Here is a 16,074-nt window from a genome sequence, read left to right on the forward strand (position 1 = left end):
AGCGTCACAGTCGCCCTCGGAGGCCAGGCGTGGTTCGCGGCCGTTTATTTGGGGGGGGAGAAGGGAACCCGCGCAGTGCCGCGGGGCCGCACAGCAGACCCTCCGCAGCCCCCCCACAGCCGCAGGGCGCTGAGGTACCGAACCGACACCCGCCCCCGCTCCGCCGCCCCGCGCTGAGGGAGCGGCCGCACCGGAGGGGCGGGGAGCGGCAGCTGAAATCTCGCGAGAGCGGGCAGGGGCGGCCGCCGCCGCGCTCCCCCCCCCCCCCCCGCCCTCCCCGCTCCGAGCCGCCGGTCCCGGCGAGCGAGGCCTGCGCGGAGGCCGGGCCGGGCTGGGGCGGCGGCGGCGGCGGCGGCGGCGGCGGCGGCGGGCCGGCCCCGGGGCCGCCGGGCAAGATGCCGGGCGGGCGGGTGTGCGCCGCTTGCGGCTGCTCGGAGATCGAGGTGGACGCGGCGCGCGGGGACGCGGTGTGCACGGGCTGCGGCTCGGTGCTGGAGGACAACATCATCGTCTCCGAGGTGCAGTTCGTGGAGAACAGCGGCGGCGGCTCCTCTGCCGTGGGGCAGTTCGTGTCGCTGGACGGTGAGCGGGGCGGGGGGGGGGTGTGTGGGGGTGGGGGAGGGCAGCGCGTGGGGCGAGGGCGTGAGGGGATGGGGCGTGGGGAGGGGGTGTGCGTGGGGCGAGGGTGCGAGGGGACGGGTGGCGGTGCGGGGGGAGAGGGTGTGAGTGGGATAAGGGGCAGTGGCTGGAGAGAAGATGTTGGGGGGACACAGGAGGGAGTGTTGGGGGTGAAGGGACAGCGCATGAGGGAGAGGGTGCTGTAAGGGGTATGGAGGGCAGGGACAGGGCATGGGGGGTGAGGGTGCAGTGCCGGAGGGGTAGGGTTATGGGGGTGGTGCGTGGGGGTGTGGGTGCTGGGGGGGTAAGGACAACGTATAGGGAAAAGGGTGCTGCGCAAAGGGGCGACAGGGTGCTGTGCAAAGGGGGGAGAAGGGTCTGTGCGTGGGGGACAGGGTGCTGTGCAAAGGGGGGAGAAGGGTCTGTGCGTGGGGGACAGGGTGCTGTGCAAAGGGGGGAGAGGGTGGGTGCATGGGGGACAGGGTGCTGTGCAAAGGGGGGAGAGGGTGGGTGCGTGGGGGACAGGGTGCTGTGCAAAGGGGGGAGAGGGTGGGTGCATGGGGGACAGGGTGCTGTGCAAAGGGGGGAGAGGGTGGGTGCATGGGGGACAGGGTGCTGTGCAAACGGGGGAGAGGGTGGGTGCATGGGGGACAGGGTGCTGTGCAAAGGGGGGAGAAGGGTCTGTGCGTGGGGGACAGGGTGCTGTGCAAAGGGGGGAGAGGGTGGGTGCATGGGGGACAGGGTGCTGTGCAAAGGGGGGAGAGGGTGGGTGCATGGGGGACAGGGTGCTGTGCAAAGGGGGGAGAGGGTGGGTGCATGGGGGACAGGGTGCTGTGCAAACGGGGGAGAGGGTGGGTGCATGGGGGACAGGGTGCTGTGCAAAGGGGCGACAGGGTGCATGGGAGAGTGTTGTGCAGAGGAGGGGCAGGGATGGTGCATGTGGGAGCTAGTGCTGCAGAAAGTGGAATGGGAGTCAGGGTGTGGGGAGGGAGGAGAGTGTGCCGTGCAAGGTGAGACAGAAATGGGGTGAGGGGAGGCGGGGGTGAATGGGGAAAAAGAGGTGTGCAAGATGAGACAGATGCACTGCGTGGGATGGGAGTAAGTGCACGAGGGACTGGAGCTCTGCATGGTGTGGGGCAGGTGCATGAGAGAAGATTTGAGGCTCTGGAAGGACTGGGTGAACGGGGAGTGGGGAGGTATATGAAATTATTGGGGAAGAAGACAGGAGAGTTGGGTGCTTGATGGGTAGAGCGAGTGCCTGGAGACACAGGGGCAGTATGGTGGAGGAGGAGGAGGCTGGATGTGAAGGGTCAAGAGTCTTCTGTAAATAGAGGGGTCTGGGTGTATTTGTGAATTACCTGGCGGATAAGGCCTGTGTGCCTGGAAAAAGGCCACATGAAGAGGACACAGTGTTTGAGAGAGAAGGAAAACGGGTGTGGGTAATGTGTGTAAGGAGAAAGAAACATAAGCAAGAAGCACGGGAAGGGGCTTAGCAATGAAACAAGGGGGTTTGATGGTTTGTATGGTTGTGGGGAAGAAAGAGGAATTGTGGTGGAGAGGGCAGCACTGCATACTGGAGTTCAGGAATTTACTGTAGACTAGGATTTGTCTGATGTCATTTCTGTCTTCCAGCTCAGGATACTGGCGTTACTTTTTTTTTTTTTTTTGTATAGCTTATGAGCAGCTCTTGTATGCTGTACTTTTTCCTGTAGTGATGTGGAGACTACATTTTTAAGGGTTTGTACTGCTTTTTCCCTCCCACCCAAAATTATGCAGGACAGATGGCATGCAAGCAAGAGCTCACTTTGGGATGCCTTTATCCTGCGAAAAAAATATCACAAGGGAAAGAGAGAAGTGCACCATACTGAGGATTTTTCTTCTGAATGAATGAATTGCACAGTAGCTTCCTAAGTTCTTTTAAGGGACTTTTTTCCCATTTGTGCAAGTCCTGAGATGCTGTTATTGGCAGTTCTTTTTGGATGAATAGTGCATTAATTCCTTGATCTTGTAGTGCATTAATTTCTTGCTCTTATATAGCTAGATACCTATCAGATGTTACTCTGAAAAATAATTCTAGCACACGTGAAGACAGATAACCACTGTGAGGATATATGGGTGTGTAAAAGTGAAAATATAACTGGAGCACATTCTAGCATGCTTATGGTGGCTTTATCTGGTATATTTCGGTGAAGTGTTTGTGAAAACAATAGAACAGGACTTTCACAACCATGCTGTTTGTAGATTTGCTAAGTTACTGCGAAGATGAGTGTGGATTTTAAGGAAATTGGATATGGGTGGTTTATGCTGGTATAATTCTTTGTATTCCAAAACAGATGCTTCTGTTGTGAATATTTTTTTTTACTTGACTTAGCCTGCATCACTCAGTTTAATCTGAAAAGGTGTATTTATGCTGCAATAACGGTGTCTTCACAGTGTGTGCTTGTCTGTAATGCTGTTGTGACACTGATTTAAGTCCTTGGGAATGGGGAGAAAAGTCCTTTCCTGCACAAGCAAGACAGAATCTGTATCTCTGAGTGTTGTGCTGGCTGGAAAATTTCCAATGCAACATATATTTATTTTAAGTCAGAAAACACATAGTTTCTGAAAGCAACATTTCTTGGTAAGCTGTAGTGTTCAGTGACTTTTGATTACGTAAGTAGGTTTCCATCAAAGTTACCTGGTTTTAACACCTTCTCCTGTCATCTTTGTCAGCTCTTTAGGTCTGTGGCTCTTGAGGGATCCCCTGTGTATGAAATGCCTTGGGCTGAGGCTCCTTGGACTACAGTCTGGTGTTCATGAGCTGCCCTAATGTGTGGAGTGTTTGCAGTGTCAGAGGTGCCTCAACTACTGTTTTTGAGACCTCCTGGCTCTTGGACAGTAGAGCTGGGTGACTTGGAGACAGTTGTCTAGGTTTTGCAAAGTATAATTTGCAATTGGGCCATCAGGTTCTCTGTTGCAGAGCTGGGAGGTGAACAGGGCTCTTGGTGTCTTTGGGAGTTCAGAGCTCCTGTCTGTGCAACAAGATTCCCCAAACCCTTCCAAGATACACGAGGGCTTCTATGTGTGTGCTAATATATGTTGAATAGTTATAGATGCCTTTATTCATAATTTATTTTCATCTTCGTCATAAAGAAGTAAAAGGGAGTAGAAAGCACTGTGATACCACTACTGACTTCTCTTTGGGACATCTAGCAAAACTTTTTATTGTGCCAAGCTGTGTGTTAAGGACTTGGAATCTTGCATTTGTTTGTTGAAGGATGAAGAGTGTTCTGCATTTGTATTAATACATATTATATATATTAATATAAACTGACCTGTATAGATCATGCCAAGTCCTTGCTAATAAGCTCGACAACCTCACTGTAAACCACAGGAAATCCCTTCTTTTGTTCTCTCGGGGATGGAAGAAGGTGTGAGATCACAGTTGAGTCTTCCCAGGCAGTATTTATGTTCAGCTATCAGTGTGTCTAGTGTAGGAAGCCACAGCCTCAACACTGATGCCTTTCTCAGAGAAGTTTGGTGTAACCAGTGTTTTCCAATGCAAGTGTGCAAGTCTGTTTCTTTCCATTGTTTTGCCAATTTTAACAACTGAGCATTGATGTGCAGAGAAAGTGTGGGCTTGTACTTGGATATGAGTGAGAGATTTGGCTTTGCTATTGCACAAAGGTTTAGGGAAATGCAGGCTAGTAAGTCTGTGGGGCAGAAGGGTAGAAGCAGTGAAGGGCGATATAGGTGTCTGTATAGGTAAATATGGGGGAAGAATGTTTTTTGGCAAAGTGGAATGCCTTGCAGATCTTTGGAGCTTTCTAAAGAAGTCAGTGAGTGGACTAAGCAGATCACTGGGTTTGCAAAGGGAGGTCAGTAAGATCCTTCATCAGAAAGTTTGAAGGAGTCTGAGCTGTCATGGTTAAGGGAAAGTCCTTATAGAGCACAGTAACTACTCAAATCATAAGAAACATAGACTAGAAATAAATAGTAAGTCTCTTGAAAGATGTGCCAGTGAAGTTCCCTAGAATCTGGACTGATGATCTGGAAAACAGGTGAATGGTGTCTTAATGAAGTTTACTGGCAACACTAAATTATTTGTGGTAGTAGAGACTGTAGAAGGACTTGTAGCTGCATAGTGGGATAGCAGATGGGACTGAGAGTTGCAGTGAGAGGTAGGGTTGTTCCTTTTTTCCACATGTAGGATGGCAGCATCTGGACTGGCTAGTATAGCTCTAGATCTTAATGGATAGCTGTGTAAAAACATTTAGCTCAATGTTAATTTTCAATACAAAAAACCAAAGTGGGGGAGGGGAATATTAGAAATTATCAGGAAAAGAGTATGACAGCATATACCTACACTGTTATGTATCCACAGCACTATCCGCAACTTAAATACTGTGTGCGGTTCTGGTGTTTCTCTCTTCTTCCCCCTCCTCAAGAAAACCTCTGATAGAACTGGAAAAGATACAGAGAGGAAGATGGGGTGATCAAGAAGAGGGCTTCTTGAAGAGCTTCTCAGTTAGAATAACTGAATAGATTCAGTCTTTTCAGACTGGAAAAGAGATGATTGAATGGGGACATAGTAGAGGCCTGTAAATACAGTAGAATAGCATAGCAAAGATGAGCAATTGTTCAATATAACAATGCAAAAACTGGGGAGTGCTAAGAAATATATCAGCTAGCTTATTTTAAAGGCAGCAAGTAGGAGGTTCAGAAGCACTAGGAAGTTTGTTTGTTTTCAGAAAAAGAAAAAACCTCTTAAATTGTGGATGTTTCAAGTTTACATGAGTTAAAAAATGATTGGGCAGACAGAATCAAAATGTGTTGCAGCCATTAAAAAAAAAAGATACTATTTCTGGCTCAGGAAATCCCCAAGCCACAGATCTCTACGCTCTGGGAGACTGTATGAGAGAAGTATCACAACAGGCTTTCCTCCTACGTTTTGTGTTCACTGGTAGGCATGTATACTAATGGACTTCACAGTTCAGTGGTAGGATACTGGATTGGATAGTCCTTTGGTCTGACTTGGCACAGCTGTTCTTTTGAGTCTTCAGAGGAAGATCATGTTCTTTCAGCTCTATGAAGGTGCTTTTGAGGGTTTTGGCCATTCTTTCAAAACTGGCCCAAGAATTGGGGGGACTATGGTTTTGCAGCATGAAGTGTAGGTGTCCCTAGGTATTAGTACTGGGGTTTTTTCAGCTTGTGTTTCATGAAGTTGTGAGCACAAAACTCCTCTGACTTTGACAGTTATAAGGTATGTTCTCTCTTGAAAATGCTTAGCTAATGCTTCTGATCTTCTTGTGAGAAGTTGGTAGTAGATGTTTACAGTTGTGAGAGTCTGTGGTAAAGTGTCTAGAAATCCAGACTGCAAGGTGAGGATTTATTTAGAGTAAGATTTATAAAGTTGCGTATGCAGTGCTTTGTAATAAGGACCATGAAATCTTTCCTGACCGTAGTTGGGGCATATAAAAGGAGATAGTGTCCTTATATAAAGATGCAGAGAGAGAGCACTAGGCCATTCCAGTCCTGATGAAGTGCTCTTTGGAGGTGGGCATGAGCCGTCTCTCAGCATAACACTGATGCTCTTCATTGCCATGGTCTTGATGGAAATGGGGGATATGATTGCAAGTTAGCCTAATCCCACAATTCTTACTAATGTGGTCTGTCGTGGGGAGTGACAAGTCATCTCTTGTGAGTTACCCGTTGCTTGCTGGGTCATGAGCTGGTAAGTTTTTTCACTAGCAAGGGGATACCATGTTCATGCTTTAGAAGGGGGCTACTGTGTATCTTTATGTTGATCTCATGGTAGGGAAGTCCTTACAAAGCACAAGCTAGCGAAAGCTTTGATAGGCCCTGTACTGGTCCAGTTAATTATAATTGCTAGTTCTGTTGCAAGTGGTCACAACCAGGTAAGAGTCCAGCTTGAGGCTTAGCTGTGGACATGTTATACTCTTGAAGCTCATGAAGACCACGTGTTGAAATTGAGTTTCTGAGCTTGACTGATTTGACCCTGGAAAAGTCTGCAGATAGTAGTGGGAAAGGGTTGTCACGTACATTTGAGCTCCAGGGAACTCTGTTATTTGCACAGGAAAACATTTGAGGCATGCGTTTTTCCTGCCTGATTCTAGTTTCGAAGAATAACTATCCACATTATAATTGATAGCCAGTTCAGACTGTCTCAGAGTAGCCAAAAGAGGTTGCTCTATGTGGCTTCTTCTCAAATTTGGGGAGCATTTGAATTAAAATTCCTCATTCTGCTAATTGGAATGAATGCATCTTGCCTTTTTTTTTTTTTTAATTCATACCTAAGTTCTTAGCAGACTCCTATCAGTCATAACATTTGAATGCATTCCAACATCAAGTACAACAATACAGTGTCTAAGACTGAGCTACGTTTCTCCCTCTCCATTATACTATAATTGTATCCTGAAAAACAGAGCTCCACTGAGCCCTTTATCCAGTCTGCATTGGTTTTATGGCAGCTGCTTTTTCAGAAAGGCGAGTTGTGTGCCGCATTTGAAGGTGGTGAATTTTCTGATCGCTCTTTCACTGTGTCTGGGTGGGAGTCCCCTTCTTGTGGGAGTTGTCGGGAGAAACTGTTTTCACAAGTATCTTTCCTGAGGCTGATAGGACTAAAAACAAGTATGAAGCTGAAGAGAGTGAGGGGAGGAAAGCTCAACACGGTGCAAAAACTGATAGTCTAGGTCTCTCATCAGGTTTTTGTTAAAAGATGCTGAGAAAGTGGAATTTCAGGGCTTCAATGTGACACTAATCAAAGGAGAAGAAAACAGTCCCGCTGGAGAGAGCTGATATGCAGGCAGTGCAGCAGCAAGCTGGAAGACACAGCTGAGAAAATACAGCATGAGAGAAGGGCACTGCGAGGTGTACCGAGTTTGTGATCCTGAAACATACTGTGTCTGGGGAGGCTTGGCTTCTTTTATTCCAGAAATGGCCTGTAAATGGTTGGTAGTAAGTTGAGAAAAATAGCATCTGGTAAGTTTTTTGGTCACAGACTATAAGGCAGTTTGGAAACCTACCGTTCAGAGGTGTTGGGGATCTGTGTGTGCGTATGGTCCAGTGACAGAAGAGCTGCCTGCTCCTCCAGTCACTGCTGGCCCTTACTGTCCCTTGCTGTCCCTGACCAGCTTCTTCCTGGGGCTCCCCCCAATGCTGCCCATGGCTCCAGACCCCATGTCAGACCCCTGGGGACATCAGCCCCTGCCTCAGTGATGCTGTATCAGGGCTGGTCTCCAGCTCCCCACAGCCCTGTCCTGCCTGGCTTTGGGCCCCCCTGAGCCAGGCCCGCGTCCTGCCTGGCTTTAGCCCATCCCTGTGGCCCTGCCCAGCCATCCCAGGGATGTGCCTGACCCTGGTTCCCCTTTCTGGGCCTGATCCTGACTCCCACAGGCAGACTGACATCCCACTGGGGCTCAGCACGCCCTGGAGCCACAGAGGTGCCCGATGCCCTGGGCTGTGGCTGCCCCTGTCCTGCTACAGAGTTCAGGGTCACATCTCTAGTAAAAAATTCAATCAGAATTATTTTTTTTAGAAACTTTTAGCTCATTCTTACTTAGTGCATGTCTTCCCCAACCAGCTGCCTATTTTTACAAAACTGATAGAATCCGCCTAGTTTTGAGACCTCTGTCCCCCTCTTATGGTTGTTTGAAACTGGACAGAGAGAGCAAAGGGGTGGGCAGCGCTGCTGTGTGTGCTGTTTTCCCCAGGGAAACCTGGATTAAAAAATGGAGGTTAGTGTAATGAAATGCAGCCTCTGTAGTCTGAGATAACAGAGCTCTGGGATGGAGAAGACAGGTTGGTGTAGCTAGGGGCATTTTCTGACTCCAGGTAAAAGACCTACAGGATACTGCTTCAGTAGGAGGGTTATGGAGTGACTGTAGGCTGGCCACTGAAGTGGGATTTTTGCCCCACAGGACTTACCCTGCCTTTGGGATCTCAGGTGAATGTACATCACTGGGGTATCTGTGTGAGGTTGAAGTGTGACTGTCTTAAATCAGCTGTACTATTTTATGGTTGATTACTTGGAATTTCTATTTGTTTTGGTGGCTTTTGATTAAAAATATATAATAAACTAAATTACGAATGCATATTCTTTAAATGCTAGGTTGGCATTTGAGTTTTACAATAACTGGTGTGAATTAAAGTCTTTTAATGTACTTTTACACAGTCACTAGGCCAGGAGGCTTTAAGACGATAATAACTATACAGACACAGAGCAGCGGGAGGCTGCAAGGGGCATTGACAGCATTGGTCCAACTTAAGCACGGAGTCAGGATCACATAATGCTCACAGCTCTTGTATAGCATATGTATAGTATGACTCTCCGTCTCTAAATGTACGTGCGTTTGCAAGATATTAATTTGAGGCTGGTGGGAAGAATGTTGCTTATGGAAAGATACCTTCTTGCTTTTGCTGGTAGGAAGAAAGGAAAGTTGTGAACTAGTAGCCCTTAACACACCAAGTGTCTGTTGAAACTCCTAGTCTAGAAGGCTCCACAACTTTTATAAGTAGACTGTTTCAAATATTAGAATATCAAGGAAAAGTTTTTTCCTGCTAACAGATTTTTTTTTTTTGTTCCAAGTAAATGATAAGCAACTTACTACAGTGACCCATTTGTGCTGCCTTAAACGCTGAATGTATACCTTTACTCTGCAGTGTCCCTTGACAAATGTAATGTAACTTACCCTTTAGTAAAGCCTGTAGCATGCTCAATTTTTCAGATGTGCCTATGTAAACTTACTGAAAGGTTTTGTATGTACTATTTTGTCCTTGAAAACTTAGTGATGGTTGTCCATCTACATTGACCACAAGTACAGAACTCGACTGGTATTTGCATTGATCAGAGTATTTCAGTCTTTTGGGATTTGTGGAAATGGAAAGTTACGGTCAGCAAACTGGAAAGAAGAGGGGGACTAGATACAGGGAGGAAAAGCTTCCATAAAATTTATGTTAAGCTTACTAGCCATTCATGTTCTATGCCTTTTTTTCCTCTGGAACTTTGTACAGTGGACAAATACGGTCACAGTAAGTGCTAGGGACATGACTGGTAAAGAGGATGAACTCTGTGTTTTTATCAGATTCAGTATTTTTGTCTGGTCAGTTGTTATGTGCAGAAAAGGATTCTTCCGTATTTTTCATTATTACAGACATGGAAGGAGTAGGGCGTTTGTTTTCACTTGTTAGTTGTTAATGGGTTTCCATGTAGGATATATTGATAAACTGTCCTGGTTTGAACCTGGCTGACAGCCAGACACCATGCAGCTGCTCGCTCACCCTTGCCGGGGCTGGGGGCAGAAATTGGAGGGGTAAAGGGAGGCTTGTAGGTTGAGATAAAACCAGTTTAATAGTTGTAATAAAATAAAACAGTAACAATAATAGAAAGTACAATCAGGTAATATACAATGCAATTGCTCACCACCTCCTGACTGATACCCAGCCTGTTCTCAGATAGTGATCCTGAAGTACCAAGATCCCACAATCACAATCCCAGAAGCAAGAGAGAGCCCCCTCCTTCCCGGCTGCCACCCCTCTATATACTGAGCATGTCATTACATAATATGGAATATTCCGTTGGCCAGTTTGGGACTTGTGCTCTGGCTGTGCTCTGTCCCAGCTTCTTGTACACCTGCACCCGGGCAGGACACGGGGAGGTGGAGTGTCCTTGACACTTCAGCAGTAACCAAAACAATCAGTGTATTAGCGAAAGTCTTTGCATACCAAATCCTAACCTGAATCCAAAGCACAGCGCTATTCTAGCTTCTATGAAGAGAAAACAACTCTAGTCCAGCCAAAACCAGGACATAGACCAAATTCTGACATAAAGGATTTCTTATAACAGCCTTGAACAGTCCTGAAGTGGGTTCCACCTGTAATACACACACTACGCTTGAAAGGAAAACATGGGTACTGAAAAGTGAAAATAATATTAATATCAGCAAAATTCCTCTTGTGGTCCAGATTTCTAGAGATGACACTAACTGACAGTTAATTTTAAATTATGTAGAGTGGTCATGATGTGGTTTGCAACACAGAAGAAACTGGAGATGCTGGATTTGCAGACCTTTTTGGGAAATCCTGAAGAGTATTTACCTGTTATACTTTGTTTTAGGTTTTCTCTTTACAAAACTAAGTCATAATCATGTTGCGTTGGGAGGGAAGTGGGGAAACTTACATCTACTTCATGCAAAAGATAATTATCTGCGATACATTTTAGTGAGATGAACTGAATCAATTTTTGCTTCTCTTCTGAAATCCTCCAGGTGGCAATCTTGCATCAGTGAAGTGTATGGTGGGTTTTTTCTGGCATTGAGTCTTTTATATGATGTCCTTGTGATGGCAACAAATGCTTGCCTGAAGTGCTGCAGAGTATACTGCTGTCAGCTCTGAAAACGGTGCATAGTGCACGTAACTTGGACGCAGTCTGGTTTCATGGACTTGTGCAGCCCTAAACTCAGGTGTGGTGGATGCCACAGTATATTTGTTTGGTTGGTAGTTATGAAAATAAGCTTATAGATAGCTAGCTATGATGGAGTAGATTAAAGGTTTGTCTATATAAGTTTATTCAGCAGTACCACTTCAGCAGTAACGTTTCATGTGGTGCGTGCAGATCTGTTAACTTCCCTGTAAAAATGGCTGAGAAAATCATGATTTTGGTTACAGATTTCACTAGTTCTGTACATTCAGAAAACTTTAATGACATCATTTTGCTATTGTAGGCATGAATTGTAATGGGACACTTACTTTCCTTTTGACTTTTATGGTCTAACTGAGGTAGGAAGCTCATTAATTTTTTATATTAGATTATCTAGTCTACCCTGATTATAAAACCGTTGATGTGCTGCAGCCCGCATTCTTTACCAGACCCAGATTTTATGCTGGGTGTGCAAATAAGTGGGTTTTAAATTGAAAGGTTTTCTCCTGCCTTCTCCTGAAGAAAGGGCTGGTGTTTTCTGGTTTTAATTTCACAGGGAAGGATTTTGGTAGGACTGATCCTATCAAATAGCAGATACACTTCAGTTCAAGTTGCAAGCAGCTTCATTCCCTGTCTTCACTTGCTCATTTATGTAGAGGAAACAAAATCCATAATGCTGGGACTGAATCTGTTTCTTCTCCAGTCTTGAATCTGAAGCTCAGCATGTCGCTAGATCTCAGAAAAGTGCCCTTTAAGCTGCAGGTGCCCGAGTGGCTGCTCTTTGCCCCTCTGTGTGGAGGGATGTGATAAGTGCCGTTCCTGCTACCTGTCGTCGTTTTGTTGCTGTTCACAGACTTGAAGCGTTGCTTGCTCCTTTTACTGCTTGAGGAACATTTTTGTAGAGAAGCAGTGTGATGTGACTTCCTTTGTTAGTGAGTCGGTGGAGCGAAACAGAAGCAGCCAAGGTGCCTGGGTCTGACCCTGCCACGGCCGCTGTGCCCCAGACTGTGCTGCGAGGAGCAGACGTGGGGACGGCTGCTCTCGACGGACAGTCACTCTAGTTCAGCACTTGATTAATGCAGGGTGATGGGCTGGGTCTGGACCTGTGTAAGCTTTGACTGAGTATCATCAAGTTTCCACGTGTATGGTCTCCTGCGTCTTCGGTTTTCTTTTGGTGTCGTGGGGCACTGTAGCCCGCTGGGAGGACCACAAAAAATTTGAGTATCTGTACTTTTCAGCTGCCTAAGACATCTCTCCACACCTGTTGTCCAAAATTTCATATAAATGTCTAAAGCTAACTTGGAAGAGGAGAGGAGGCTTCAGTTATGCAAAGCTGAGAATATGAGTTTGTCATCTACTGATAATTTTTAGAAGCTATGTACCTTGGGAGGTGCCACCTCACGAAGGAGGGTATTTGAGTTTGCTTAGGGGAATGTTAGTGTTAATGTTGAAGATTTGGCAGGCAGTACTTGAAGACACCAAATACTTCTCGGATATATTTTTGTACATCTTGAAAGCTGAATGTGAAAAACCAAAAGTCTGTTTAGTTCACTTTTGAAGTTGTAGAGGGAAAAATGAAAAAGGTCAAGAAATGTAAAAACTTCAGTTAAGCTGGGATGTTAATTTGGTTGTGCCTAGTGATTGCTGTTCCTTTCCTTTGTACTTTTGAAATTACTAGCTTTGTAGGGATTTTTGTCTTTAACTGAATTTGATGATTTCACAGTTCTCTTTTTTGTAAGAGTTTATCTTTTTATTACCCAGCTGAACAGTTACGTTAATGAGTTTGGTTTTCATGCTGCTTGTAAAGCTTAAAGCTGATGATAAGACTTGACAGTCAATGGCAACATTACTTTGCAGTTCTGAGAGTGTAAGTGCTCAACAGACTAGTTTTCTGTCAGTTTTTGAAGCCAAATACTAATTAGATGTACAGTCTTTTCAGTTAACTCGCTGAGAAGTGGGCATATAAATTCTGATAGCAGAATTTGTCTTTCAGATAGCTCTGCTAGTATCTGCTGCAGACTATAGCTTGGAAAGAAATTGCTTTTATGTACAGTGTTACATCTTGATGTCTAATGAAAAAGAATCTTAAAGAACAAAACTAGTAAAATCTCAGCTTAATTTTATTTTGTTTGTATTCTTTCTGGATTTTAGCTTCTGAGTAAGTTAAATTATTTTGTTAATAGTATTGTTTATCACCACCGTAAGATCGGTTTTGCACAAGCTTTTTATCGGTAACAGAGAAACCTGTAAAAGAGCAATGTGGCTGTTTTGACGATGATACTCCAATAGACTTAAGTATTTTGGTGGATTCAGAGATAGAGGGGACTGAAAAGTGGAGCCTTTGTGCACAGGACAGGGCAATGGTGCCTTTGGCGCAAGTGGTGGAAGAGCCTCTGCTGCCTCTGGCCCTGCAGGTTATGGCCACCTCTGCTGCCCTGATGCTTGAGTGTATGTGCTCCTGCTGCCAGTCAGACAAGTGAGGTAGCCTGAGGTAAAGCAAACCTTAAAACAACAGAAAAAAGGAGGCTAGCAGGCAGAATTTCTGAAGCTAAATTTGCTGCGAAGAAAAGACACATAACACTATTGCCACTGATGTATTTTATTTATTTTTTTTTTTTCCAGGTAAACCATTCTTATTAAATATACATAAAAAATGTTGTGTGTGCTAGGGTGGTTTGGTAACTTCTCTGTTTTGCCTTATTGGTTTGTTGTGGAGCATTTGTGGAAATATGAGACTGTACCTGTAAGAATGGCAAGGAGATGTTGCTGTCTAATAATGTGGAGCAAATACAGAGTTGGGAGGGTTACCTCCATATCCAGTGAGGAGGTCACTTGAATGTTTTTAATTTCTAATTAGCATGTTGAACTAAAGTACTTAAGCTGTGGGGCATTTATGTGAGAGGTTCTGATTACTGTTTGTTGAAAAGATCTGTTAATGAATGAAGGTGTAGTTGGTTTCTGTTGTGGATAGCATTGGAAACCTAATTTAAACGTTGTATGGAAAATTAAGCTTCGAAGGCCTATAGACAATAATTCTGCGGGAATATTACTTTTTGTGTTTTTTTTTCCTCAGCATAGATGTGCATTAAATGCAGCTGAGAGGAGTTTAGCTAAGAAAGTCTAGTAAGAGTGAACAATTTAGGTCACATTTTCTCATCACTTGTACCTGCTATGGAAGTACCTTATTCAGGTGTGTAAGAGAAATGTCCCGAACTGCTTTCAAGTGACTCTTAACTCCTCTCTGTGTTTCTATCCTAAAGCCATTCTGGTTTGTTCAAGAGAACTGGTGTAAGATGAGAAAACATAACTACAGGAACTTGAGGAAAAACTGTAGGCATCATAGGCAACAAGATGACTTTTTTCCCTATTCTGAAGAGCAGACTACTTGAATTAAATAGAAGTCCAATTACTAACAAATTGCTTGTTTTCAATCCTGTGCAATTTGGCTTTTTGGTATCACTTGCTGTTAAGTTGATAGATTCTAATATCCTGCTTGAGGTAGCCTGATTGTTTTCTAAAAAAACTTCCTGCTTTAGTGGGAAGCTATTTCTGTCCTTGGTAGTTTAATTCCCTGTTCTGTGAGATTGGTTTGCATGAGTAGCTCTGTTGACTCCCAGAGGACTCTGCATTCAGGCTCCTCAGCATTGGCACAGATGCATAAACCAGCCTCTAGTCTATGCTAATTTACAACTCAGACTTATTTTCGTCTCCAACCTTTCAGGGTATAAAAGTAGCAGTTCCAGACTTGCAGTTTTTGTAGCCTAAGTGTCACTGTGTGTGCCTAATGTTAAACTGACATTATTTTAAAGTAAGTGCTATGTCTGTAGTAGCCAACACAGTCATTATTGAATGCTAAACATATTTTATGTTCTGTAGTGCCAGTAATTAGCTATTAAAATTCTGTATCGAATGTTCTTTGGACTAAAAATATTAACTAAGCAATTGTTTCATTTACTTTGAGAAATATTTTACAGTATTGATTTTCATGTTCTGCCTAAAATAGGGGTTGCAACATTTTTGTACCTTCTTTGGAGCAGAGATTGGAAGAGTTGATGGAGCTGTGTAGTTCTTAGGGTATTCCAAGGAAGAAATAAGTTGCACAGAATTCATACTCAAAGTCTTAAGCCCTTCAGGCAACTCTGTTGCCCTTCTTAATGTAATTTTGCATATTGTAAACTATGCCGATACTGAATATAGTGGCACAATAAGTTTTCTTGTAATATTTTAACTCAGTCATTGCATTTGACTACTTTTTTTTTGTTTCGTTTTGTTTTGTTTTTCCCTAATAGGTGCAGGCAAAACACCGACTTTAGGAGGAGGATTCCACGCGAATCTGGGAAAGGAGTCACGAGCACAAACTCTACAGAATGGTACGTGCAAGCTTTAGTATTGTTGATATGACATTTTTCTGTTAATATGGGTGATTACAAATAATTTATAGTTTTGAATGTCACCTCAAAACCTTGACAGGCCGCTTGTTATTCAGTAAACAAATCTGCCTAGTGCTGATCATACTGTGCTCTCATTTGGTTGTTATACCTGATTTATGAGGTCAGGTATCTGGCTGACAAAGGGTAATGGCACCTGACAATACTATTATAGTTTAAAAGGGCTTTTTCAAGGTTGACATGCCCATTGCACGTTTTTATTATCTGTTAATCTATTGTAGCTTTTTATTTTATCAGTTTTCAAGGCTCTTGAAATGCTTTATGCATGTTTATTTATAAATATAATTGTTCAAATGCTTTTGTTTTTGTGCAGTGTAAGTGTGAAATAATGCATATATTTATGCACGCTTCATAGAATCATGTGCTTAATATGACTGTTGAACAGAGAGGGGAAAAATGGAAAAAGTATTTTACTCTCCAGAGGATATTTAAGTAAATATTCTCATCACATGCTATACATTTTAATTGAGATCTGCATAATCCACACACTTTACAGAGAATGAATAAAAATAGCTTTTATTCCAGAAACAGAATGGTCTTCCAGTTTCAATTGCTGTTACTCATATCAGTGGACAGGAGTTGTCATTTTTT

The 16,074-nt window shown here is 44.2% G+C and overlaps 1 protein-coding gene across 1 annotated transcript in view; it reads left to right on the plus strand.

Moving 5' to 3' along the window:
- The first annotated feature begins 315 nt into the window (after positions 1-315).
- The window catches only part of BRF1 (BRF1 RNA polymerase III transcription initiation factor subunit), a 176,812-nt gene continuing 161,053 nt past the window's right edge, over positions 316-16,074 (plus strand). Inside the window, exons 1-2 of the mRNA XM_042798984.1 lie at positions 316-582; positions 15,325-15,405. Coding sequence (XP_042654918.1) covers positions 396-582; positions 15,325-15,405 — 268 coding nt within the window. The 5' untranslated portion in view covers positions 316-395. The remainder of the gene's footprint in view (positions 583-15,324; positions 15,406-16,074) is intronic.

Source organism: Tyto alba, unplaced genomic scaffold (assembly GCF_018691265.1).
Source record: "Tyto alba isolate M040663 unplaced genomic scaffold, T.alba_DEE_v4.0 Super-Scaffold_29, whole genome shotgun sequence".
Lineage (NCBI taxonomy): Eukaryota > Metazoa > Chordata > Aves > Strigiformes > Tytonidae > Tyto > Tyto alba.